The following is a 27,913-nucleotide window of genomic DNA, read 5'->3' as shown; positions in this document are numbered from 1 at the left end:
TATTAAAAAAAAATATTAATATATAAAGCTTCTGTATTCCTCTATATAGATCTATCTCACAATTAATTTCTAAATTTATCTAATAAGTATGTATAATTTATATGAAGAAAATCTTCAGCAAAACGCTTCCCAACATTTTATAAGCCAACTCTAACTCAAAGCCAACTACATAAAAAATTTTCAGCAAGATAACTTCAAAAGCAAACGAGTTCACATAGAACCACTTGACAGGGGAATAGTTAAAGTGAACAATAAACAGACACAGTGAAATTTTATATAAGTAGGCAGTTTAGTACAAACAAAAACAGCAACTCTATAAAATTACAGCATGATATCTTCAAGAATAGCTGAGTTCCTACAAACAGCTCGCTAGATGGATAGTTAAATAGTACATAAACAAGCACAAATATCTATATTTCTTTATAGACTAAGCAGATATACCTACAGACTTCGTTCAACTCTGCTTACGTATTTAATATGCCCACCATATAAGGGTATTTGAAAAGAAATACACTCAAGATTGGAGCGTATAGAGTTATCCATGGCCAGAGCAGAGGCTGGCCTGGCAGTCAATGTGGCCACTTGTTATAAATGGAGCGCCTTCAGGCAATGGCTTTCCATTGCAAATCGATTGTCATAATGTTGGCAACGACAACAACCAACAACCAACAGGCAAGCGGCAACAGTTGCTGTGGTGCAGTGCCTGGGACAATCGATGAAAACTTCCTTTTGCTGCTGAGTGGGTCAGTTTTGGCAGCAGCAAACAAAAAACAAAAGAGCCACAAAAAAAAAACATAGACAAAAGACAAGCTGTCATTGGAGATGAGGTAGGTAGGGGCGCCAGGGGAGGCACAATTCAATGCACATGTCCAGATCACGGTCATGTCTGAGGGCAGCTTCTCACATTCCATCATCCATACACAGCCCACACACAAAAAAAAAAGAGAAAAACCAAAAAAAAGGAGTTGGAAAAATCGGCAAAAGCTTGGCAATTTGTTGCCACCACTGACCTATAAATTTTTGATGTGCGCCTAGGCCTGGGCAACACAAGCTCACATATATGACGATGATGTTGATCACACGGAGGCGACTTTTCGAGTCTCCAACTGCAACTCCAGCTCCAACAACGACATAATTTATGGCTTCGATTGGCCATTGCCAATTGGCAATGCGCAAGATGCTCGTAGATGGGAATTGGCGCTCCGTAGTTGATGATGGAGACGACACACATCGGGCTGCTAGCCGGGGCCAATTGGCGTTGCATATATATCTGGCCGACTATCGACAGGTTGAGCGAGTTGCACGTACCGCGTCGCACGCTCGACGTGACACACAAACACATAATCCACATGTTCCATACAAAAGCCACATCAGCCGTTGCAGCAACAGGTTGCAGCGAGAAAAATGCGTTAGTTAGTTGCATTCAATTTGGGCTTAGGTCTGCACAGTACCTTCGCCAGGCTAATTATCTATTAGAGGCGAGCGCGTGCGGCAGTTTCCCTTGCCGAAGCATTTTATCCATAAAATTAACTGACATAGTTAGACTTCAATTTCTGTATGAGCTCATAATGCCAAGCTGTGCTCTTCTAGTTTGGAGACTCTAGCTAGCAAAATGCCCAAAATAAACGATATTTATCGATTTTGTGAAAGTAGAGGAATCATTAAAGTGAACTTATACTAAATTGACTTTGTCTATGGAATGTTTCTAGATTCATAAATTTGAGTCTAGAAGAACAACAACAATTAATAATCGATATTTATCGATTATTCCGTTTATAGTTATGCTATATTGATGATATCAAATAAACTGCAGTTGAGTAAGCAAACCTGAAATTTGATTAGGATTTCCATGAATTTATCTAAACATATGATCAACAAATGGTCTACGAACTAACCGATATTTATCGATTATAGATTAAATTAGGCAAACTACAACTCTGGAGGCTAAACACAGCCAAATATAATATAAATAAACAATTTATAAGCACAACAAAACGTAGCTCAATCAAAAATTCACTAAGAAATGATTGTGCATAAAATGCCGTTTCGACTCGGGGCAGATTCGTTTCGTATTATGCCGACATCTCTATAAGATTCACAGCGATCCCATGCTTGTGCTTAATTGAATTGATAGTCACATAGATAGAAAGGTATCCGCATCTAAATAGGCTACCAGCTGTGGCCTAATGAAGACGCTTAATTGTTCTCCGCCGATAATCGCGGTGCAATGCGCGCGCTTTGCAAAGCGATTCTGATGCCGTTTAAAGCTTTAGAAATGTGCTAAATGTCTGAAACTGAAACGAAGAGCGGGTTACGAGACTTACGCAGCTACCAATTCGACAGGCAGCCAAGGCATTTTGATTGCACAAAGCCAAGTTGGATTGGGTGCCAATCACAGTCGAGCCTGTCTCCTTAATATGACTTCAAGATTGCACATTAAATGATCAAGGACAGCAAAGATAATGAATTAAATCAAAGATGTTGGTTAAGATTGGTGTTTGGATATTAGGCATACTTGACATAAGCAGTGAAGAAGAACCAATTTGATTAGTTTACTCGATAACAGAAAAACTTTTGCTGTTAAATTCTACAATTGTTGGTCTATGAACCATTCAGTATTTCCTTCTTCTATATTTCCAATTTCACTATAATCAAATAAAGCATTGTTGAGTTATTGCAGAAAGACTTGGACTTTCAGCAGCTGTACAAACATTAGCTCGTATTTATGGCTAGACTCAAGTGTTCAAATCAAATGAATTTCGAATTTATTGCAACTGGCAAACATAAATATGCACATTAGGCCAACTTTATGAGCTACCCACGAGGCTGCTGCCGGCTGATGATGATCAGCGAAGCATTAAGCCGAAAGACGAAGCTTAGAATCAGCATTCAGGCCGGCCGATTGCTTCACGTCGTTTACCGCTACGAATATCATAAATTAACGATTAAGCACAGATTTGTGCATACGGTTTGTTTCTGTATTCTTGTGTAATTAACACATTGTTAAAAATATTTTCGAGCGAGAAGAAAACAGAAATATTTTTCGTGTATATCAACAAAAACTCATTATTGTCTCTCGGATTGCGACACAAAAATTAGAAGAGCTTCAGCTAATTTGCATAGAAATAATAATAACAAAAGAAATGGAAACACAAAAATTGAGTTTTACAGAAGAAAATAAACTTTCGCTGGCTTTTAATTTACACGCTTTCTAAGTCTTCCCCCAAAAAAAAATTAGAAAGAAAGAGAACTCAGAACCCAAGTATAGATCGAAAGGTGCTAATGGGGCACAAATCAAGACCAAATGCCAAATAAATTTTCAATATACTAAGAGAGCATAATGGACACCTTATTTATACGGACTTTGGTCTTAATGATGAAGCTAATGCACCGTTAGTTGGCATTTCAATACCACATGCCACATGCCACATGCCATACAATGCCTAGGTCATGGCGCTGCTGCTGCTGCTGCTGTTGCCATGAGTTGCAGTTAGCTTCGTCTTCATCTTCAAATGATGCAACATGCGACTTTTTCACGCTCTCAACTCATTTAATTAGTGGGCAGCAAAAGGCAACAAAATGCATGCTACAAGTTGGTAGACGCCCAACTGCACGACTAGCAGATATCTCTTAAAGCGAAGACCTCAAGCGGAACGTCTTTTTTGTTTGTATAATAACTGGGGAGCAAATTAACTAATTCAAATGAAACTTTTGGGTTAGTTTTATTAAGTGGCTGAGTTGATGTATACCAATTTTCGAGAGATTCTTTAGGCTTGCTGAATATGTTGCTTCTATATCTATAAGACTAAACTGTCCCAATATAAACTCAATACATGATTCTAGATATTGAATATATCTTCTAAAATGGGAGAACAAGAAGTAGTAGGTGTAGCTAAAAACCAAGTCTCTATATACTTTAGTATATACCTGACTTCATAGAAGAAATTCTCTCAGAAATACAAATTTCAATTAGCCTTTAGTTTTAGCTGCTGCTCCACTTCAGTTGTTTACTTTACAGGGTATTCTAACTGGCCGCTGGCGCAGCGACTTGTGCCTGACGCCAAAGCTCAGCTCAGTGCCTCAATGACCACGCCCACGCCCGTTGTACGTAGCCGGCAATTAATTATAGTTTTTCCATTTGCATTATTACGTTGAAAAACTTCGAGCTACCCCGAAGAAAAAGGCAAAGAAGTTTCACTGAGTAGATAAGCCTCCGAGCCCCAACCTCAACTCTCCTCAGACTTAGCTTGGCCGCGTGCCTCATAACAATGACACCAACAATTTTACAACGCATAGAGCATATAATCATAGGGCTGAGGCCAAGCAGCTAGGAAAAAACAAAAGCCATGAAAAGTGAATTGCAGCTAAGTTCATCAAAAATCAAAAAATGGAAAAAGAAAAACAAATTTGAATTGGTCTTAGAAACCGGAACTATGCCATGACAGTGTGAAATATTTGCAGCTGCCAATTTCGCATAGATAGACAGAGAGGCTGATGGAAAGTTCAGCGAAATGAAGCATGGAATTGGCTACAAATCGTCTGACCATGAAATAGTTGTCATGACTTCTTAGACCAAAAAAAAAAACACATTGAACGAGTCAGGTCTTATCAGACAGCGGCTTGTTAACAAAAGCTAACCCCGTTAGAGCCGAAAACTTATGCTAATCAAAGAGAGCCCACCAAAAGCAATTACCTAGCGGGGCTCGAGCACTTGGCGGAAGCTGCTAAGCTAAATGCAAATGAAAGCATTCAAGCAGAAAGCCCGAGGCGCAGCAGCGAGACAAGAGCTCAAGGGAAAGAGCCTAACATTATTCATATGATTAGGAAAAATCGAACAATGCGCCGCCGAAGAAAGCTGAGAAAAGCGCAGCGATCTCTCTCTCTCTCTCCCTCTCCCTAACTCACTCACTCACTCTTTTATTTATCTCCATCTTAGACTAGCTGCGAGCTCTTGAACTAGGTCTAGCTTGGCTTTCTAACTATTTCTTTTTGTTTTTGGGGAAAGGGTTTTGCATTACCATCTTGCAGCTTCTTGATTTATTAAGACTTCAAACTTTTACTTGCAATTAAACAATAACTAATTACTACAATTTAGAAATGAATAAAACTGGCGCTCATTAGCGATAAAAATAGCGCAAATTATGCGAAATGTAGTAAAAGTGAAACTTCAATTATTATGCCGACCCTTTTAAGTGCTTTCCAGACGCCAGACTCCAGACTCTTTGATCTTGGCTTCATTTGTGGCCATGACTTGGCTACTACCTACGAATGCGACTTGACCGAATGCGTGGGCCAAAAATAGGTTTGTTGCTGTGCCAATCGTGCCGCAGATCTTTCGACTTTGATGCTCTAATGAGAGCCTTGGGCGCCGGACGAGGCACTTTCCATTAAGTGAGAGTTGCGGCCACACTAAAACAAACTACATCAGAAACTAGACAGTACCCAACAGTTCCCCTCCAGACTCTTATCTGGGTAGACGCCTCACGAGTCCACGACCAAATTAAGATCTCACAGCATTTGGCAACTAATTGTAAATGTCTTCCCACTATTTGCATTAGCATGCCTCGCATGACCTCTCTGGATGCCACTCTTGCTTGCCTCTCTAGACTCCTCTGTACACTCCTCTTATGACTCCTCTGTAGAGCTCTCCACCGACCCCTTTTTTGAACTCTCAACTGCTTCCTCTTTTGACCATTCAGCCAGCCCCTCTTTAGCCCACTCTCATCCTTTGCATTTGTCTTTGACTTTGTCTTTTGGCTTTCTTCTTTCTTTCTGCTGCTTTGGCTTTCTAGGTCGTGTAATTGTGCATAGAGCACTCACACACAGTCAAAGAAAAACAAAAACCAATTGCATTTAAATCACAATTCGTTTTGTTGTTGCCAATCTCAACTTTAGTTGGCATTGTCTATGGCTAATTCAATTGCTGTGAAGAGAATACAAAAATAAAATCTGGCAAAAAAAAATTTTTCTAAAATTGATAAATTATTTATAAGGCGGCCAGAACTGTGCGAGTGCCGCTATTCCGACTTTTATGGTCTATACATTTATTGTACTTTCTAAATCAAAAATAACAAAGAAGAAAAACGAAAGAATCAACAAATTATTAAAACAAAAAACAAGCATTTACTTTGAAGTGGTCAAAAGTAAATACCCTAACGGAAATGGTTTAATTATAGCTGAAGTGTGTCAATGAGATATCTATATATGATACACCAGTTTAATTAGATTACGAATTCGATTCAATTGATAAATTAAAGTAGCTAGACTTAGGATTAAAATGCAGACGAGACCTTAAGCTGCTCAGGGAAGAGGAAGTCAATGCTATGATCTGGGAAATCTCTCCCAACTCTCTAACATATTTCACTTATTCCTCTCACTTTTAGTTCAAGTAGTTCAAAGACTTGACTTCTTGATATTCACTTCAAATGCAAAAAAAACTACAAGAATTTCAGGTCAGTCAGTCAGTGCCTATCTCCATCTCTACGCCTTCTCTGCTTTCGTTACATCTTCTATGACAAATTCAATAAACAACACAAAATGTAACCAAATAAATTCGTAAAGGTTCAATCGACACAGATCCAAATACAGTTCGAGTGCGAGCCACACAATTGTGGCTGCTCTTTTGGCCAGTTTGAACCATTGGCTTTTTGGCCCCGGGGGCAAATTTAATACAGCAATTTCTATGGCTCAGCTGCAATTAACGTGGCCATTGAAAAGATATGCATCTATCAAACTTTCCACCAAATCGATGTGGCGAGAGAGTAAGAGAGAGGGAGGGAGAGAGATAGCGAGACGTCGCACAGACATGCAATGTTTAACCTAGAGACAAACACACAACAAACATCAGGTGAACGCAATCAACGTACAAAAATAATGCTTCAAATTGCATTTGTTTTTGTTTTCTCAATTGCAAAAAACTCAAATGTAAAACATTTATAAGCTTTTCGACAATTTTTGCTTTTATTTATATGCTCGCCTATGAGGTGAAAGGAGTTTATTGGTTTTAGACGCACAGAAAGTGTAAAACAGTTTATTTTTATTTTGTTTATATTGAACGCTAAATAAAGATCGCTCTGAAAGCTAAACTAAAAATAAATCTCATATTTCCTCTAAAGTGTTTAACTTGAGCGAGTATTGGGCAAAGACAATGTCAGCTAGAGGCTTAACAGCAATTTGAATACATTTTCAGATATTGTATACTAGCATGTGATAGATCAGTCGCTATATTCCTTGATCTATCAGTTCATAACTATATTATCTACAGCCACTTGCAACAAATTAGATTCTTTGCCGTTATAAAAAAATTTTATAGCTCCATAAAACTTCACCTGATCGAGTATTGCTCATTCGACTCTTTTTATAGTTTGCTTCATTATTTGTGGCGCTACAACTTTTACTGTGCTTGTGGCAAGTGTGGCATTGGGAGCAATAGGCGGCGGCAGCAACAGCTAACGCCATTCGCACTAATAAAGGCGTCATCAAATTTATGTCTAATGCAAAAGAAAGTGCCAGCCAGTGGGCGTGGCACATTTGACACAATTCTCTACAGCTGCAACTGTGGCAACTGCTGCTGTTGCTGTTGCTGGTCATGTGGCAAAGTCGCTTGACTGCAATCGGCAATTGCAGAGCTCACATATTTTATATATGTTTATTGTTTGTTGTCGGAAATTTAAATTGCTAATTTGTCGCTCGTTTCAACTCGATTCGTTCTTGTTGCCCTGCATCAAGAAATTGTAAGCTCCACCTGGAGCCAACGTCCAGTTTCACATTTAAAATGCACAAAACTTTCCTGAACTTGGGCGAGGCGCATAATTTGTTGTACTAGCTGAGCTGTACGTCAGCTAAGACACACACAGCCTACATAAATGCATAGATATATTCAAGTTTTCTGTTCTGTTCTGCCTTTATGAGCGGACATTAAAATTCATAAGTCAAAGTCGCTCTGAGACGTCTACTTCTGCGGAAGCTTAACTTTTAAGGCAGACAGAACAATCGTTGCGAGTTGCCATTAAGTTGATTGTTATAGCTCAAGTCATGGCTGATCACTTTTCAATTAACTACTATGATTTTCTCAGCTGTTATCAATCAACAATTTAGATATTTCTGCTTTGTTTGGTTATCGATTGAATTAATACTATATATTTATCGTTTATCGATATATGTTGTATACTTTCTTATGCTCTATTCTCTGTTATGTTAGCCATAGTCAAGCAGCTTGAAGCTAGCTTTAAGCAAATTAATCGATTTATCGATAACTTTTAAACTATAATTAAGCTAGAAAGTCTCTGAAATCGATGCACTAGATAGGGCTATGCACTGATATATAGCTATGCTGCATATTAAATTTCGTACAATTGCAGCTAATAGCTAAATTTTGACTGATCGATAACATATCGAATTTAAAGCGTGGTTTGAATGGTCATAAAAAAGTCTTCAACAGCTTAAATAGAGTATCTATAGGATCTGGGCTCTTTTCCAAAATGTATTTCCTTAACATGTTCAATGAATAGTATAAAAATCATGCGCTAAGCCACAGTTGGCTAGTTGAGACTTCGATTTGTTGTTATATACAAATTGCAATTCCTCTTTCACTCAACCTGTTTGCCATACAATATGATAACTCTTCATTAAAACTCAATTTTCACTAGATTTTCGACTGGTTGTGTGCTTGATTCGTTTTCAATTTCAATCAATGTGCCACATGTATCGATTGCATAGCTGTCTTCATCAACTCACATTGAAGCAAGTGTGGTCAGTTTTTAGGCCAAGCAACTGACACAGTGACAGCTGATTGCTGCTGCTGCTGCTGCCGCTGGTGCTGCTGCTGCTGCTGCTATTGCCGTTGACAACTTGACACAATTTTTCGCCAAGTGTCGATGGACATGGAGGCAGGCCAAGCAAAAGTGTCAATTTCCATGCCAGCCAGACAAATAGAAGGCCTTTAGCAGCTCTAGCCCTTAACATATATACAAACAGAGTTATAATGCTTTAAAAACGAAATCGTTGGCTGTATTTCACGGATATTACAAGCAGTTAAATGCAGCTAGCGTCTAAAGGCATGCGCAAATATTGATATAGCATTGTGACGAGGCAGCCGGAGAGTGGGCAGCGGCATATTGATGATTACAATGCCAAGTCCAAAGACGAACTTCACTTCAAGAGCCGTTGAGTATGGCCATAATAATGCTTGCCGGCACCACAAATACCCACATTGTTGTTGTTGTCTCGCTGTTGTCTGTTGTCGTTAGTTGTTGCTGATGTTGTCAACTACTGTGCTGAACGTCACCAGCAATTTGTAAGCCATTGCTCTTTGTTGTTATACCCTATGCCCAGTGCACAGCATGTGTGAATGATTAGTGTTAAGACTCGAACATGAAGTCGATCATAAAGTCGTGCTAAGTTGACGCTAACGACTGGAGTAGCTTAAGAGTTAATGAAGTAGATTTAAGCAGCTTACGAGCAAGCACATCACACGTTAAACAAGCTTTATTTGCTAAGGAGCGCTTCAAATTGTTTCTCGATCGATAATTATTGCTTATTAGACTATCGACAGGAATGATTTATCGATTTGTGAGCCCTTAAGAATGCAAATAAATGCAACAAAGCATGCATTATATGATAAGACGGATCATTTTGTTCATTTGATTCAATCGATAATTATCGTTCACTAGGAACTGTATTTAAGCGAAACTTAGATAAGAGCTTTGTTAATTACTGCTTGGCAGATTAATCATAGCTTTACTGACTATCGATAATTATCGTTTACAGCTAATCACAGCCTATCGTTAGCCAAGCATCGCTTTTGTTTTACCTCCAATAGATCATTTGCAGGTACTCTATTAACTTAATTATATTTTATAGATTATATAACATGGTATTATCGATAATTATCGACTCAAAGACTATCAATAACTATCGTTAAGATTAGCTAGTATTGTTAACTAGTATCGTTAGTCACTGTTTTGTGTTTTCGAAACTACATTTGAATGTAGAGATCATAAAATATTGTATACTAAGCCCAAATTTGTTATAGCCTTAATCCTCATATGATTATTAAAAGAGAGTTCTTTCAGACATCAACATTTCATAGTGAAAACAACATTTAGACAAAGGTTATAAAACATTAAAAATAACAAAGCTCAGCTGTAAACAATATCAAGAAAAGCTGCCTGGAATGTCATGTGTGGCTGAGTGTGTATCTGTGTGTGTTTAGATAAGCACAACTATAGGTAGCTGGCTACAGGGCATCTCTAAGTCAGGCACTCTTGAGCCAAGCACTCTTGCTAGTTCTTATTGTTGTTGCTGTTGCTATTGTCTGGCCATTTGTCAGATTTACTTGTGTGTGTATGTCTCTGGGTATTGTCAGAGAGGCGTGTAAACACTTTAACATTTGACTTGGCGTCGACTCGTTGAGCTGCATTTGAATGCAATGCGACTTTCTCGCCAAGCCCCAAAACAGAAGTCAGTAACAGCAACAGCAACAACAACACCCGCACAATTATGTGCGGGGTAGCAGAGAAGTCAAAGATGGAGCTCAGCTTTGGGAAGATTCCATTGAAATCATTAAAATAACAAATTGCGCACGAAACGCAGTGGCCAAAACAAAAATGGACAAAGCCACAAATGCAGCTAGGAGCTGACGATGCCAGCCACAAGGCAACTTGCCATGGAGCCCACAACAAAATGGTGCAAAAAGGGTACAAAAAAGTGGTAAGCGGGCAATTATGGCCGCAACTGGCCGAAAAGCAAGCAAGAAATGCGCTTTCTAACTCTGCACGGAGAAGAGCCAGCAAAATATCTATAAAGTCATCGAAGTTTATCAACGCGCGCATCATAAAAGCAAAAGTTTTTCGCCTCCCATTTTTTTTTGGGCCAAAAGCGTGTGCAATGGGCGTGGCCACACCCACAGCTGGAAATGAAAATCTGTGTCATTTGACAGCAAAGAGAGAAAAAGCCAAGCTCTAATTGGGTTCACGAGGATCACATATGGTAAAAAAAAATAAAAAGAAAAGAAAAAGGAAAGCTCGAAGCTAGATTAAAGGGAACTAGACAATTGCCTGCCAGCCAGATTAATCATCAGAAGATGCTGCAGTAGAAGCTGTGTAAGCTGACTTTAGTTTAGTTATATAGTTGATGTGGTTCCCATGCATCCATAACACGACCGCATCTTCAATCAATGTCAGTGAAGGAACGCGAAAATTAATGAGCGAATTTTACACTGGACTCATCTTTATAGATATACAAATACATGTGCACATTGAGATATTGCACTCGCATCTCGTGTGTGATGGGCAGGCGGAACCAAATCCAGATAGAAATAGCAAAAAGAGACCAACACAAGGCCCGAGCAGGTTTATACGTGGTAGATTAATTGGTTTAAGCAAGCGGAGAAACTGTTTAGAGATTAGCAAACAGCATAACAAATCAATTTGCTTACAGGTTAATGCCAGGAAAATCGCTAGAGAAGATGCTGTACTTATCATGATATATAGTTCATGATATGAAAACTAGATTGAAAGAATCATTCATAATAAAGTCTAAATACATTAATAAAAAGTGTAACAAGTCAATTTGCTTACAGGTTAAGGCCAGGAAATTGATTAGAGTAGATGCTGTGCTTATCATGATATATAGTTCTTGATATGAAAGCAAGATTTGCAGAATGAAGTATAATATATGCATAAGCTAATGCCATAACAAATCAATTTAAATATATGTTAGTGCCATAAAAATTGCAACAGAAATAGATCTAAAAAAGGTTTGCTTAAAACCTTTTCAATAATGCTTTGAATGCATTTTAGGTTAGCTCTATATTTAGACATATTAAAATTAAATATTAGTTAGACATAAAGTGCTATTGATCTGGTTTTCTTTGCAGTAAAAGTGATTAATAACTTTTGCTAAAAATCCATTCAAAAATCTTACTTTTCATAAGCTGCAAATACAAGATAAGCGCACACTGCATAAACCGCATTTGCAATTATTCATTTTACAGGCTGCTCACTCTCTGCCTCTCTCTCTTTCACTCTAACGCAGCACTAACAAGCTGCAGCTAAAGTTTCCTATGCAGCGAAAAAAAATGCCAGAGATTTGAAATGTTGTTGGGTTTTGGCATCCCAGCAACGTAATTTGATAGGCGACAACCAGAGGCCAACTGTTGCTGGCAGAATGTAGCTCGCAGCGTGTGCGTATCTTTTACACAACAGCAATACCAACAGCAACAGCAATTGCAAGTGCGACTAATAAATTAATGTGGCAGCGTCTGAGCTTGTGGCAGCAACAGCAGCTCATAGCTAGCTGTCACCTGGTCTAAAATGAAAGCTACGCCTGGGAGCTGACTGGCTTTGCTTAGCGTGCTAAATTTGCTAGCCAGTTGCCAGCATGTCAATGCTAGATACAACAACAGCAACAGCTACAATTCGCACTCGCATCTGTATTTGTATCTCAAAGTGAGTTTTGCGTTTGCATACGAGATGAGGTCGAGACAATGAGAGAAGAAGCTGAGAAGTTGCTGTTGCTGTTGCTGTTGCTCTTGTGCCTGGGAGTTATGTTAAGCTGCATAACGGTGCTGTGGCTGGAGTTGGAGTTGGCGCAGCATTTCGATTCGCTCGAGCTGCGGCTCTTTATCATTACCTCTAATAATACTGCCGGGCGAGAGCGCGAGAGACTGGCAGAACAAAGGCTCGCCAAGTCAGAGGCAGAGGTAGAGTCAAGTCGGTCTATAATGCTGACCATTTTGATTATCATTCACTTAATTATGATTGATAGCTGTAAATGGTGATGTATATCTTGGCCAATGGCTCAGTCAGTCAGTTATCTATACGTGTGTGTGTGTGTGTTTCTGTATCTTTTAGATAAGTTCTGCTGCCAATTGATTTACTGTTAACCCATCTCTCTATATACGTCTTATATAGCAATCAAAACGGCCAATAGCAATCACAAATACCAAATTCCAAATACCCAAAAGCCAAATTTGTTTTGGCCATATTTGTCGTTGGCTGCCACAAAAATTCAAATGCAAATTGAGGTTACAAACTATCGACAAAATGCCCACAAATGGTCGAAGACTTCAGTTGCTTTTGCTTCGGCTGCTGCCAAGTGAAACTTTGTGTTGTTACACAGAATTTGTCGCAAATTGCAGCACTGCAGTTTCCAGCAGCGCCTTGCCCCTGCGCCCAAATGAGAGAAGAAACAAGACCATCATCATTCGCCACAGTCGGCGGTCACGACTGAGACAAAGGACTGTGACGAAATCGTTGACTACAGTTTCGATATTTTCTAGACGAATTACACTGTCAGAAACAGCGAAAGGATGTTCTGGAAGAGCGACTGCTAAAGAGCTTAAATTTTAAAAGGTTTTCAGGGGTTTTGAAGTGCGTTTAATTTTATTTAGATTTTCGCAAAGGAAACTGCAGTCTATGAAAGCTTGGAAATTGCTGTGGCCTTAGTCAAATCTTTCAATATATTTAAGCTTTTATTTTATATTAATTTTACAGATTTGTTTCTAACTTTAGCTGAAACCTAGTTTGGCTTATTGTACAATATATATATATGCATATCTGAATAATAAACAAAAAATTGTTTAGAAAAATGTAGCCTGAAATTATAACTTTTAGCCTGGGTTATGAAAACTAACATTTGTATTTAAGAACAGTTCAAAAGAGCTTTAAATAAATTAAGAAGCTGCTTTAATTTAAAGGAAATCTCAAGAAAATCTAAACTTAAACAATAATTCTGCATTTAAACTAAGCAAAGTCTGATTTTATTTAAGACTTCTAAACAACTCTAAGTCTTAATTCTGCACTTAAACTAAGCCAAGTCTAATTTTATTTAAGACTTCTATACAACTTTAAGTCTTAATTTGTTACGCTCCAATCCAATTACTCGTTAACAAATCTACAATTTAGTAACAACAATTAAAATCTCATTTAAAGCTAACAATTTCAGCTAAGCTTGAATTGCACTGCTCAACTCTTTCGTACAAGTTTCGTTCATAAATTTTTTGTTCAGTGTAGCTGCTAGCAAACTAGGCAGCAGCATAGCTTTCGAGGTCGGCATTTTATAAAGTAAACTTTTTATTTTTACTTTAGTTTTTTCCTTTAGTTTTTAGTATTTTTCTACTCTCTAGTTGTGGGCACTCTCTTTAATAGGGTGCGCAGCCAATGATATAGACATTAGCACCGCGGGCTCTCCCATAATTAACGCACTGCATAATGTTGGAATTTTGCAGCGACTTTCTGCCGCGTCTTCTGCGTCTTCTTCTTGGCGTTCGGCTCGGAAAAGCCATGCGAAAAACAGTGAAGCGCAACGCGCGCAAAACAAAAGAAGTCAGAAAGCAAATGCCACAGGCGATACACAGCAAAGCTGTGAAAAGATAAATCTAAAGAAAGTCCAATAAAGAAAGTGTTGGCCCCGAAGGCCCCCTAACAGCAGAACTACATATTATAATGCCAGGCATAGCTCAGCTCAGCTCAGCAGATGCCAAAAAGACAAAAGACAACGGACAACTGCAATAATTAGGCGCAACAAATTAAAGGCAACGACGTCGTTGCAGTCGAGCTTAATTGAATTCCGCGGCGGCTTCTGCCACAGATCAGAAAATAATCATGCAACATGTAGAAAGTTTTGATGGCTTATTTAAATGCGAATTGGCAGTTGTATTAACTGATTTTTCGTTCGTTGGAATTTTTGCTATTATTATTATTATTTTCATTTTTTTCTTACCCATTTTGTTGTCGAACTTCTGGTAAACTAATTTCGCTTTCTTTTACATTTGCAGGTAAGACACGCCCCCTGCCGCTGCTCATCCACTGACCGCACGCTCTGTACATAAGTGGACATTAAAAGATTTCTAACAAATCTTTACAAATAACTGAACGAGAGTGGAGTGGGGCCAGCTATGCTGTGTTTGCTGTGCGTATTAGCGTTGAAAAACAACAAAATGTAAACATTTTGACCATTTGCGGTTAGGTGGGATCGGGGTGAGTTGGTGCGGTCAAACTGTTTGTGCTTGGAGGTAAACGACCAGGTAAGCGGCAGTTAGATAGCATATACGGCACTTAAGTGAATTTTGTCTTTCAAGAAATGAGTTGTTTGATTGCAAAACGGGCTCAAAGACAAAAGCTGATTTCCAACTAAAAGAAAATAAACAAAAGCTTTCAATCGCAAAGCCACAATAACTCGAAAGTAATTTCGAATGGAAGAATCTGGTACACAAAGTCTATTTTAAAAATAAACTATAACCAGGGCAACCTGGGCTTCCATAATAAAAAGTCATGACTATCGATTAATCAATAATCGATAATACTTTTAAGTTAAAGATTGTGTAAAACTATTTTAAAGGCAACTGAACAGCAGTTGACAGCTTTATATACTAGAAATAGACAGCTTAAACGACAATGTAATTCATCGTTTAATAATACTGAAACGAATCGATAGTTTTGTCTAGTAATCGATATTGGTGAATTTGCTTTAGTTGGAGTTAGAGTAAAATCAACAGAAATTAAGTTTTATATAAAGTTACATGCTTTTGTTGAGAGACATGAAAGAAGTAATCAAAGCAGTTCGAACTATCGATAAATGACACTATGTTAATCGATTGTTTAGTAAGCAATGTACATTTAAATAAAGTCAAACTCTTGCTTGGCTTATAGAAGCTTTGTTTAGATATAACTTTAAGCTTTAAGGTCAAGGTGAGTTATAAGTATCGATTAATATTACTGCCTCTTATCGATAGTTATGTAAAGTGATTGATTCAGTTCAATTAACACTTAAAAGCCTATAAGCTAGGGTAACAAAAGAAGTTTCATTTTTATATGTATCTATTAAGTTTGTAACAATTGTTAATTGGTATTTCAAGCCTTTCGATAACATATCGATAACAAACAATATAGAAATAGACTGCATTACTTGACACTCGTCTTAAATTTCAATCCTATAAATACATAAAAATGTGTCTATTAAATGAGTCTAAGACCTTAAACCCATAAATGAATCTAATAGTAAGATTTATCGATTACTTTAGACATTCAAGAACTAACGATGTGATACGATTAAGAGCGCTAGATAATCAATAACAACAAGAGCTATAAACATCTATCAATTATCCTTAACACCTTGGCATTACTATCAATGATTGCAGCACAAATCATGAATGAGATTGCAATTAGTTGGGAAATGAAGGGAAAGATAACAGATGCCTTACAATTAATTGAAGAATAAATAGAATGAATGTCTTAATTGAGAAAAGTAAACAAAACAGCATTGATTGCAATCGATTTCTGCTCAAGCTCAATGCCCGCAGCTAAAATAATTAAGCTGCTCATTAAAAGGCGCATCCGTTCCACGGGCAGCTGGCATTAGATGTCTTCAAAAAGTTGACCCAACAAACAAATGCATTGCTCGTTAAAAATCATATAATGCGCGCCCATATAAACTCATTAAAAGTTCAACAAACTCAGCTGAGCAGCCGAAACAACTGTTAATAGAGCCCAAGACGGGCAATGCCGCAAGTGGGAAGGGGAAATGGGAGGTCTAAACTAGAACAATAAACTCGGCCAGCGGCAACAGCAACAGCAACAGCACCAACAACAGCAACAGCAATAAGTAATAAGTACTAAGCATAAAGAAAAATATTACGGCACTGCGCATTAAACACGAAAGCAGCTCGGACAACAGCAATAACAGCAGCAACAACAGCAACAGCAATAGCGCAGCATCAGCAACAACAGCTACAACAATTAAGAGCTTATGACAAGTCACAAAAATAGCTCTGAGAGACAGGCATTAGAAACAAATTAGAACAAATTAGTATAGAATGCTGCAGCAGCAACAGTTGCTAGCAGCAGCAGCACTTATGACAAGTCTCCCAAATAGCTCTAAGAGTCAGGCATTAGAAACAAATTAAAGCAAATTAGAATTGTTTGATGCAACAATATATGAAAGACAAGCATTAGAAAATTATAGGAGTTCAATGTTGCCCAATTTAATAGCAACTGACTATAGTTAGATCAGCAACAGCTACTGTAACAACAGCAGCTGTGTCAGCTGCAACAGCAACATGTATAAAAGGCCAAGAACACAGCTCTGGGAGGCAGGCAATGCCAATTCGACAACAACAACATGTGTGAACTAGCAGCAACAGCAACTCTCCTAAAAGAGCTCAGAAAGACAGGCTTTAGCAACAAATTTCAGCAATATTATGTAGACAAATGCAACAGCAATAGACTGCAGCAGCAGCAGCAGCAGCAACAACAGCAGCAATTTTGTAACAACATTTGAAAGACAAGCATGAGGAACAAATGGAAGTGAAGAATTATTGTAGATAGCAACAGCAGCAGCAACATAGCAACAACAATATCAATAGCAGCAACAACATTAGAAGAAGCAACAACAGCCATATCAAGAGCGACAGCAGCAACATTTGAGAGACAAGCATTAGAAGCAAATTAGAATGAATAAGGCAACAGCAACAGCCCAGAGCGGCAACAACAGCATCCGCAGCAACAATAGCAGCAGCAACATCAAGAATATCAACAGCGACAGCAACAGCATTTGAGAGACAAACATTAGAAACAAATTGTAGTGCATAAATGTGGTGCAAAGCAACAACAACAACTCACAGCAGCAGCAACAATTGTAGCAGCAGCGTCAGCAACATGTTGCACTTGCATTTGACACATTAAACGCTTGCCAAGTTGCTTCCTCTTTCTTTCCTCTTTTTTGGCCTGCTACAATTATGAACACGAGTTGCATGGAATGTTGCTGTCGTTGCTGCTGCCGCATGTGGGATTATTCAATTTTTGTTGCCAACGCCGCCCGTAAAATAATGTAATTGCTGTGCATGTGCACAGCAGCCTCCTGCCCCGCCTACTCCTTTTACACCTGTGTGTGCAGAGCCAGTGCAACGCTTTGATGCAATCTGCGACGGTTACGAGGCAAACATTGGGCGAGTTTTTTTATGAGACGCGTTACACTTATATCATAGAAAATTGTTGCTGTTGTTGCGGCAGCAACATGGCCAGGATGGCGCGTTGACTTGACCATGGCCTCGGTGCGTCGGCCCATCCGGCTTTGTTTGTTGTTTGACAAGTTATGCGAAGCACAAAAAATATCGCTTTATATATATATATATATAGTTTTATAGTTATATATATATGTATGGAGAAAATGTAACGCCGCCCAAGATGGATATCAGTTACGCATGCGCAAAGACAGCGACAGCAACAGCGACAGCGCCTGCTGCAACTAAAGATGGCAGTGTTGCATGAGCGGCAGACAGAGTCGTTGTCCCTGATGTCGTGTTGTTTATTTTTTAGTAGACACTGTTGCTAATGGGCATAAATGGAGCATATGAACTGCGCCTTACAAAGCCGCAGCCAACGTGCTAACCGCTCAACAAGCAAAGCCAAGAATTTAACTGCTACAGACTATAGCTGAAGAAGGAATCGATAGAAAATCCAAGAAATATTTCGAAATCTTCAACAATTCTCTTGGCTCAGCTGCTGCTATCTATGGGTCTCTCTGCCTTGCAGAACTGCACTGGCTATATCTTTCAACTCTGAACTTTATGATATTGTAACGGATGCAGAAAATGCTGGCCATCATCAGCTGGCAAATTTATTGAACCTTCTTTGTAATTACGCCCCGCGGGCAAAAGCAATTTTTTTTCGAGTTGCGAGCGGAGTTCAAGAAAAGTATTTTATAAACTGCGCTGTGGATGCTGGCAGATGGCTATCAATGGCCAGCAAACCGGAAAAAGCGTTCAACAAACAACGGCAGCAGCAGCAACAACATTGAAGGCAAATAAACAAACAAATGAATTGCGTGGATTTGCATGAGAAACTACAGTTAACAACATAACAACCAAACAACAACTGCAAGCTCAAGTGAAATGTTTGTGTTTAACAACAACAACAGCAACAACAAAAACAACGACAGCAACTGGCAGTAGTCAAATCTTCAGATTTTCGGTAGCTTTTGGCCCAGCAATAACAACAACAGCCAGCGGCAACATCGTGAGCCGACAATCCACTTGAAATTTCACGCTCTTTAAATAACAACAACAATCAGCTCTGACAAGAACCTGCAAGCAGCAATTAAATAAAGCATCCACAACACACACTTACACACACATACACACACTTACACACTCTCACACACTATATACAACGAAATTTCATTTTCACTTAACGCATCAAATTAAATAACAAATAAAAAGCCCTCGAAAGCAAAGCAACAAAAAATATACATTTTATGTAAGAGTGCTCTAGGCGGGCATGCGCGACTAGCAAATGCCCTGACCAAATGCTGAGACAAGCCACGAAGGTAGCCTAAGCAGTTGCTGATCTAAGAAAGAATGCATCATTTAAATTATTATTAAGTTTTTATTTATGTTTCTACACAGTTAAGTACTCGCTCCAGCTCTAGTTATTTGCATTACTAATTTTGAACACAGATTAGAATCTTGTATGTGGCCTTTTTAGGATATTGAGTGATATATATATTATAGAATATAGATTCGAAATTAAAAGAAAATCTAAAGAAATCTAACTAAAGCTTAACAGTTTAAGGCAGCTAGCTACACATACGTAGATCTATGGCTGCAGCAAGGTATGGTTAAGGGTTTCTAAAGTATTTCAGATATGTAACTTAAATATGATTATTTATTCTATATATAGTCTATATTTTATACAAATATTTATGATGACTTTTAATGGCTTTCAACAATTAAACCTCCCCATTATATGTAGCTGATTTCGCCACAAGTACATAACACCCTTTCTACGTGCACTCAACAATTTAGTTTAGGGTATAAGAAATCACACACAACAGCACTCAAATTCACACACTCTCTCACACGTAATGGCAACTAATTTTCTGTTCTTTTACACCATAAACAAGCCACAATATAACACAGCTGAAGCGGATGTTGGGGGCGTGTGCCTCAGTTGTAAGCGCTGTGACTTTCACGTAATTAAATCAAATCTCAAATGAAAATGAAAATGAAATGAAAATTATTTATTAATTGCGCGCCAGCTACACAGAAAGTCACTTCAGTTACAGCCAAGTAGGCAAGTGGGCAAATGGGCGTGGCACTGCCTCCACAACTATAAAGCATTTGCATTGAATCCGAACAGCTTTTGGCTTTCAGGGCGCATTTGAATAATCACAAGTGATTTGCATCTGAGACAGACGCGAAGATACTTCCCCCCCAAATTGCGAAAATAAAACCTTCAGATATTGTAGCTACAAGCTGTCAGCTACATGCGCTTAACATTAGCTCCTCACCAACGGCTGTCGCTCATTAAAAATAAATTTCCTGCTGCTGGCATAAATCAAGCGGGCAGAGAAATAGAAAAGAAAAGAAAACCAAATCTAAGGAAAGTGGAAAATATGCGCGTTTAGGACTCCGACTTGAGGCATAAATTACCAGCAATTGACTAAGTGCATTAGCTCCTCTTAAGCTAATGAATTAAAGCTGCAAAGGCTTTTCGATAGTTTCAAATTGGACTCAAACTAACTTAAGTATTAAGTCTAAGTATTAAGTCTTAAGTCTATGGAAACTCGATATCTAAGTAAAAATTTCGATATATCAAATTATGATATATAGTTCAAAACTAAGTTAAGATAAATATCAATAATTTCGTTATCCAAAATAAATTGAAACAAAAGGGAGTTATTGGTAGGCTAGTAATATCTATAGAGCTTTTTATCATAATTACGAAGATTTAGCAATACAGAACACTTAAAATGATAATATGCCAATTATCGATATATTTGCTATGGATAACAGAAGCATAGCTTTAACTACAGTCGCTACAATCCATAAATGGGCAATTTGTGAGCAAAATTTAAATGAAAGATGAGCACTTATAAACAAAGAACAAAAGTATCGATATTTTGTTATCGATAACAACAGCGCAAGCTTAAAAAACTACTCACTATTTTTTATAAACTTTAAAATATGAAATTTATATAAGAGCTGCAATGTATTCGATATATATATGTTATCGATAACAGGCAAAAGAACATTAAACATGGCTAAGAGTGTCTAAAACATATTAATTTAAGTATATATGAAGAAAAAGTTACTAAAGCTTATCGAAAACACATATCAAACAGCTGGCCAACTATCGATTAATCGATAACAAATATAGGCTAAGCGCTGCTTACAATCAAAGCAGCTAAAAACACAGCACACACAGAGGCTACTTCAATCACCAGCTATGCAGTAATTAAAGAACTTTCGCTGCTGCTATTTGCTCGCTGCAAATACATATCACACATACGCCACGTTGCACACCGTCGATAAATTAGCTGTCAAAGTTTTGGCAAACAGTTGCTGCGCTTAATTGACGCTACAGTGGAATGCAGCAAAAACTAAACAAACATTGGCCGAAAAGCACAAAAACTAAAACAAAAACAAAAAACGGTTAAAGGTTGGTGCCGAGTTGCCACCTGTGACACCTGTAGCCCCCTGCCATCAGCCTCCTGGCTGGTCCACAGTTTCATGCAGAAAAGTAAAATCAACAGCAGCAAAAGAAATCAGCGGAAATGTCACTTTCTTTTCAATCAAAACGCAATTCATGGCACTCGAAATGCATCAACGGCGAAAATGCTACAAAAGGTCGTGCCACTTCATGAGGCGCGAGCGCGCAGCACTCGACGCAAGGCAGGAAAAAAATCGGAAGAAAAAAACGAAAAGGTAGAAACACGATTTTCAAGAGAGTATAGAGTGCGGAGAGAGGCGCAGTGGGATGGGGGTGTTTTGGTACACTCTGAACTTTAACCCGTGTGCCAATAAAAATTAAACTGCAAAACAAAAACAGAAAACAAGCCAAGCGACGCTTTAATTTGCATTTCGTGGAAAATTCTTTAGCCAAAAGATAAAAAAAAAAAAACAAAAAACGAAGCTCCGCAAACCCCACCTGTTGCCAGCTGCCTGCCCAGTTGCCAGTTGCTTGTCCAAAACAACATGGTAAATATTTAAAAATGTACTTAGGCCAAAGTGAAAGAGACAGGCAGGCAGGCAGGCAGTCAGCCAACGAGACAGGCAACAAGCCAGAGTTAAAGTTAGAGTTAGAGCCAGAGCCAGAGCCTCGTCGACCCTGCAGCAACAATGAGGCAAGCGAGCGAGCGTTGAGGCGACAGATGTGACAAACAGCTGACTGCAGTAACAACAACAACAGCAACAGCAACAACGAGTCACTGCAAGACTCAATAATGCTTAGCCAGTTAGAGCGCAGGGAAGGGACAAAAATGTTTCGAGGCTTCAGGCCAAATGCAAATGATTGGCATGGGAAGCGCAATTTCAAGAGAGCTAAAGAGGCGACTAAGCTAAAAAGAAGTTAAGCTCAATTATGTGCTAAGTAGCAAGGAGCCAGTAACAACAACAGCTACAGCAACAAGTTGCAATTAGTTAGGAAAATTGCTAACAAACTCCGAGTGAGAGTTGAGCTTCGACTTTCAACCAACGGCGAATGACAATGACAGCGAACATGGCGTATGAGTCATGCGAAGAGCAAGCTGAGCGCAGCTTGATTTGCTTAACAAGCAAGCTTCAGATGTCTTTGTTATATAAAGAAATAGTTGAAATTTATTAGAGCACTAAGCATGAAGCATTAATTAAGTAATTGTTGCAATATTTTCGCTAATCAAGGAATAATTTTTGCTTGTTGGAGTAAAAATTATGCTGTCCAACTGTCCAGGCTTGGACTGTGACTTGATCAGCAATCAGTCAATCAATCAATCAGTCATAATATAATATATCAAATATAGTTTCGAAACAAACAATAAGCTTTCTCAGCCTACAAGAAGCTGTCCTATTTTCAGATTTTTGCCCAAAGCTTAGCTCATCAATCAGTCAATCAGTCAGGCATAACAAGCAATCATATACACATATATTTATTACATGTATATGCAGGATTTAAAAAGCAAAAACTATTTAGTCTCTCAAATTCAGCTTTATAGCTATCAGAGTTTGAGTTTGGAGTTAATCATCCATCAGTCAATCAATCAACATAAGTCTTAATGAATTTATGTGCAAATGTTTGGCTTAAAGCGTCATAAAGGTAGCTGAATTGGCAAAACGAGCTTTGAATTGTCAGCCAAACATAAATCCATCAATCAAACAATCAATCATTCAATATATATATTAATTTAGTTAATATCATTAACTAACAATCAATCAATCATGTAAGAAACTCCATTATATATAATAAATTTGAGCTCTAGAAAGCAGCTGTCTATTTGTCAGGCTTTCAGCTTCACGTTAATGATCAATCATCAAACAGTCAATCATGAATTCTTAATATATTTATATATGCATACTCAAACTCAAATAACTAAGCCTTTTGGTATGGGGCTGTAAGCCAACCATCAAAAAGTGAATCAATCAATCAATCAGAGTACGCTCTAGTATATATATAAATCTATATTGAAAGGGAAAAAAAAGAAGCAAAATTCAGCATTCTAGCTGTCGTTGCTTATGCATTGAACATCAATCAATCAAGCACTCAATTAGCCAGAAAATCTATTTATCTACACACCCCCACAGCTAAAAACTTTTAGTGCAACTTACTTTCAGAAACTTCTTTTAGTAAACTTGTTTTCCTGGAACTTCATTAAATATTTCTTTATCTGAATCTTTTTACTTTTATAGAGAGTTGCAAGAGCTTGCTGCAATCATGGCACAATTTAACAGGAATTCGCTTCAACATTCTTTAAGGCATTTAAGCGCAAATTAATTATTGTATTTAGTTTCCATTTCTATAGAAAGGGAAAACACAGAAAAAAAAAAACAAAGAGGGGAGCAAGAACTTGAGCCATTCGATGCAGAACTTGAAATTGTGCTAAAACAATATGCGAAAGTAGTTCGGAAAAAGCATTTTAATAGCCGAACAAAAGTCATATGGAAATGAGAGTGTCCCTTCAAGCCCTCTACACCCTGCACAACTATGCGAGAATATTTATATATGTATATATATATATATTTAGAAAGTTTTCAACATGGAAAAGTTGGCACAGGGAAATGGCTGGCATTTATGGAAAGGAAGTGACGGGCTTGAACTCATAGCTGAAGCTCTCAGCTCTCAGCTCTCAGCTCCCAGTTCTCAGTTCTTAGTTCTGAGCACAAATTACCAAGTAAATACGAAGCCGAGGTGCGTTTTGCAGTTACCAAGGGCAGAGCATACCATTTATTCCCCTCGCTTTTCTGACTGCATCAATTTTTTAATAACTTTTCATTTTTTTTTTCTTCTTCTTGCTGCTTCCGCTTGGCAGTTGCAGAGGCAGAGGAGAGTTTGGGAGCAGCGCCGCATGTTGCACTCAAGCAATTTGTGGCATTATGTGAGGGTCTCGTTTGCCATTAACCCGCTGTGTTGCAGCTATTTTATATGCAGAAGTGCCACACAGTCCGAGTGCGAGTCCGAGTACGAGTCCAGTTGAAGATTGGCATAGAATCTTGAGTTGCTTATTTTCCACTTCTTCTTCTTTTTTATTTAACCGTTTTCAATTTAAGCTTGGACCTTGTCTGCTGTTATTAAAAAACTGTTTGCGTCAATTTCACACACACACACACACAGACAAACACTCGCACACACTTGTTGGTGTTGGCTCATGGCAATTCAACGAGCCAAACAAGCAGCAAGCCAAGCAAATATTTGCAGCTGACAAGCACAGTGAAACGTAGACAAGCCCACGCTTGCATCTCTAACTAATCGCATTGCAACTGCAGTTTAATTAGTTAGTCTTTTGGCCACAACAGATTATCTGATTGTATACAAAAGAGTGACTGACTGATTGACTGACTGACTGACTGACTGACTGACTGACTGCCTGATTGTTAAATTAACGCAGAATTCAAACTTCAAAAGTTGAGCAAATGACAAAACATGCAAGAAAGAAGTGTGTAAAATTCTTTTAAAAATAATTGAGCTTAAAGTTTTTCATTGTTAAACAATACATTATATTCTAGCAATAAGTTGCAGGTGCGTGTCCTGCGGCAAACATTATGTTTTTATAACAATTAACATTATTTGATTGTAACAACATTCTGTTAACTTAAACATAGAAGTCAGCACAAATACATATTCTGAGACACCCTGTGCTGTATGGCTGAAGAAAAGACAAAACTTTAACAGCATGAACAATAACATTTGATCAAGCTGCTGTTCGCTAGCTCGAGTACAGCTTGGTTTATTTTTAGAAATTTACATTTTTATGTTGACTTTAACATGCTGTTAACCAAAATAATAGAATGTTATATACATTTAGAAGCATACTGTGGCGCCGTGCAGCGAAATTCTGTGCACGACAGTCAAGGTTCGAGCCTCAGAGAAGTTAATATAAATATATCTTTTTTTAATTTAGATTATAAAATATTTTTTTTTTTTTTTAAATTATAAAAAATTGTTTTGTAGAAAATAGGGAAAAAACAGTGACAAAATAGACTGCAAGGTAAAACGAATCATTCAAACAATTTCCCAGCCTTTTATGCCCTACAGCGTTATATATATTTTCTTTTTCCTGGCCAGCTCAACGCCTTTTCATTCACTTCCTTTCTAACTCTATTTGCAGAAGACAGCGACAGCGAAGCCCACCAAATATCATTATTATCCACACAATCAGCACATCTATCTGCTGCCCGAATGCGCCATCCAGCAGGTCTGCAATGCGGTCTATGTCCGCCTCAACTACACCCAGCCGCTCTGCGCCTGTCCATCAAGGTGAGCAAAGAAGAAGAAACAGTGCCCAACCCAAGCCATGGCTAACCAACCGTAATGCCCCCCAAGCTAGCTCAGCTGGTTGTCCCTGGTTGCGCCCAACTGGGGGGCGGGCGCGTTGGTATCGGGAACTTGGGGCATTGCTAGACAGGCAGACAGACAGCTGCTAAATACTAAGCCCAATCTGTCTTTCTTTTCGTTTTGGTAGATATCGTGATCCCTGCTCGGCCAGCCTCAACGAAGATGATCAGCACACCACCAAATTGGTCGGTGATAATAAGAAGAAGGTAAGTTTTGCCATCTAACCAGTGGGGGAGCGTGCTAAGCCAGCCAAATACACTGAGCAAAAAGAACCAACTCCAACTCAATTGAAAACTAACTCAGCTAAGTACTGACAAGTAATTTGACTTCAAGGGAAATCTAAAAACAGATAAAAATAAAATTAAAAAAAAAAAAAGAAAAATATTTTACAAAAGTTCAAATCGAAATCATTTTTATAATGATTTGAGCTCCGCTTTATCTGTGCATTCTTAGCTAATTTTTTATGGCTTTTTAAGTTCTCAGAGTCAGAGTTGAAACTGCCATAATTATTGGGTATTCATATCGCCAGATCAGCGATTATTTTGCTCAGTGCATGGCAATTCGTATAAGTAATTGGTATCAATGATAGATCATGTGGCTGGGCACGACTGGGACTGGGACTGCTTCTATAGATTGTTGCTCAGAGATTTCCTGGAAGGATCTGCGATTCGATTAACAAGTCTTTTCCCACAAGCCAACCACCCGCTGAACGTGTGTGGTGCTTGCAATTAGCGGTGCAGCGGTGCATAATTGAGTTATAAATGCTCCAGCTGTGGATTGCCACAATAAATTTGCCATTAATGTAATGATAATAAAAAGTTTTTAATAGTTTAATGAGCGGGATCGTCAATGTGGGCTGCGGCTGCCGCTGCTGCTGCTGCTGCAGCTAATTGTGTGCGGCCGAGTACCGTTAAATGCCACACTTGCTGTGGTGCATGTCTTGCCGGAACTGTACCACTAGCAAAATTATGAAAATGCGTTTAAAAAGCTGACAGCGGACAGCGGCTAGGCAGAAGCTTAGCTAGAAAAACTGGCACAACGGGCAGCCAGTTACTGGCAGGCCACATTAACCTGAATGGCAGCCAATTGGCAGCCAATGGAGCGGGCGAAAGGAAATGCCAGCCAGCCAGCCAGCTAGCTAGCAGCATGCAAAGAGCGCCGCAAGTCAATCAAATTATTGACAGCAAACAGCAGCAGCTAGTAAGAGTGATCTCGTAAGCAGTGCCCGACTAACAGATGCCCTAACCAGGACATCGAACTGGCTGTATATGCTAGCTTGTATATGTGAACTCAAGGGAAAGTTCTAGCTATAAGCTAACTAGGCATTGCCTGAAGTCACATAACAAATATGTTAACTCTAGCTGCCATAGTTCTCGAGTTATGCTCAATAAGCTAAGTTTCTAAATCTATGTGAATAAAATAAAAAAAATTAAAGCAGAGATAATTGATATATAGGAATATAGATAGAAAATTTTCAAGTAAATACTAAAGTACTAGCAGTTATAGCTTAAGGGCTAGCTTGCTTGAGGTGTGACTAACATAGATAAGTATAAAGTTAAAGAATGATATATTCCCTTAATAGGCTTACAATAGCAGAGTTTACACTCCAAATTTCATATCGCTAGCTGGTATAGTTCTCGAGTTATACCAAATATTATGCATAGAGTTTACACTTCAAATTTCATATCGCTAGCTGGTATAGTTCTCGAGTTATATTAAGTTATGCATAGACTCCTTGGGGACTAGGTACTCAAAGCGTGAAGATTGAGCAACATAGACTCTCTGTTCAATCTATAATACTTGCACAAAATCAATATACTCCTTACAAGCATTTGCAATGGGTATCGCAAGAGCAACAACAACAACAACAGTAGCCGAATTGTAACACGGAAAATCTGTTAAAAGGACAATCATGGTAAAGGCAGTCAATTGAATGGGAGTTCGAGCATTGCATGAGATCAACTGCCAAAGCAATTGGCTTTTGCAATTTCGGACAAGCTTTGCAGCTAATGTGGCACAAGCAACAGATGCGATGCAGGCCTCCGCCCCGCCCCGCCCCGCCCCGCCCCGCCAACGCCCTGGGCTAGCCAACGGTGGCTGCTTCGGAC

General features: G+C 38.6%; 2 protein-coding genes across 2 annotated transcripts in view; one reads left to right on the top strand and one right to left on the bottom strand.

The window, feature by feature from the left end:
• LOC111604682 (elongation factor-like GTPase 1) overlaps positions 1–27,913 on the bottom strand; it is an 89,177-nt gene that overhangs the window by 55,682 nt on the left and 5,582 nt on the right. The window lies entirely within an intron of this gene.
• The window catches only part of LOC111604683, a 31,875-nt gene that overhangs the window by 2,480 nt on the left and 1,482 nt on the right, over positions 1–27,913 (top strand). The window contains exons 2-3 of the mRNA XM_023322848.2: positions 25,579–25,727; positions 25,933–26,011. Of these exons, the coding sequence (XP_023178616.2) occupies positions 25,579–25,727; positions 25,933–26,011 (228 nt within the window). The remainder of the gene's footprint in view (positions 1–25,578; positions 25,728–25,932; positions 26,012–27,913) is intronic.

This window comes from Drosophila hydei, unplaced genomic scaffold (assembly GCF_003285905.1).
Source record: "Drosophila hydei strain 15085-1641.00,03,60 unplaced genomic scaffold, DhydRS2 tig00000283-arrow-arrow-pilon, whole genome shotgun sequence".
NCBI lineage: Eukaryota > Metazoa > Arthropoda > Insecta > Diptera > Drosophilidae > Drosophila > Drosophila hydei.
The sequence above is the reverse complement of the archived record's forward strand: the minus strand, read 5'-3'. Positions and strand labels throughout refer to the sequence as shown.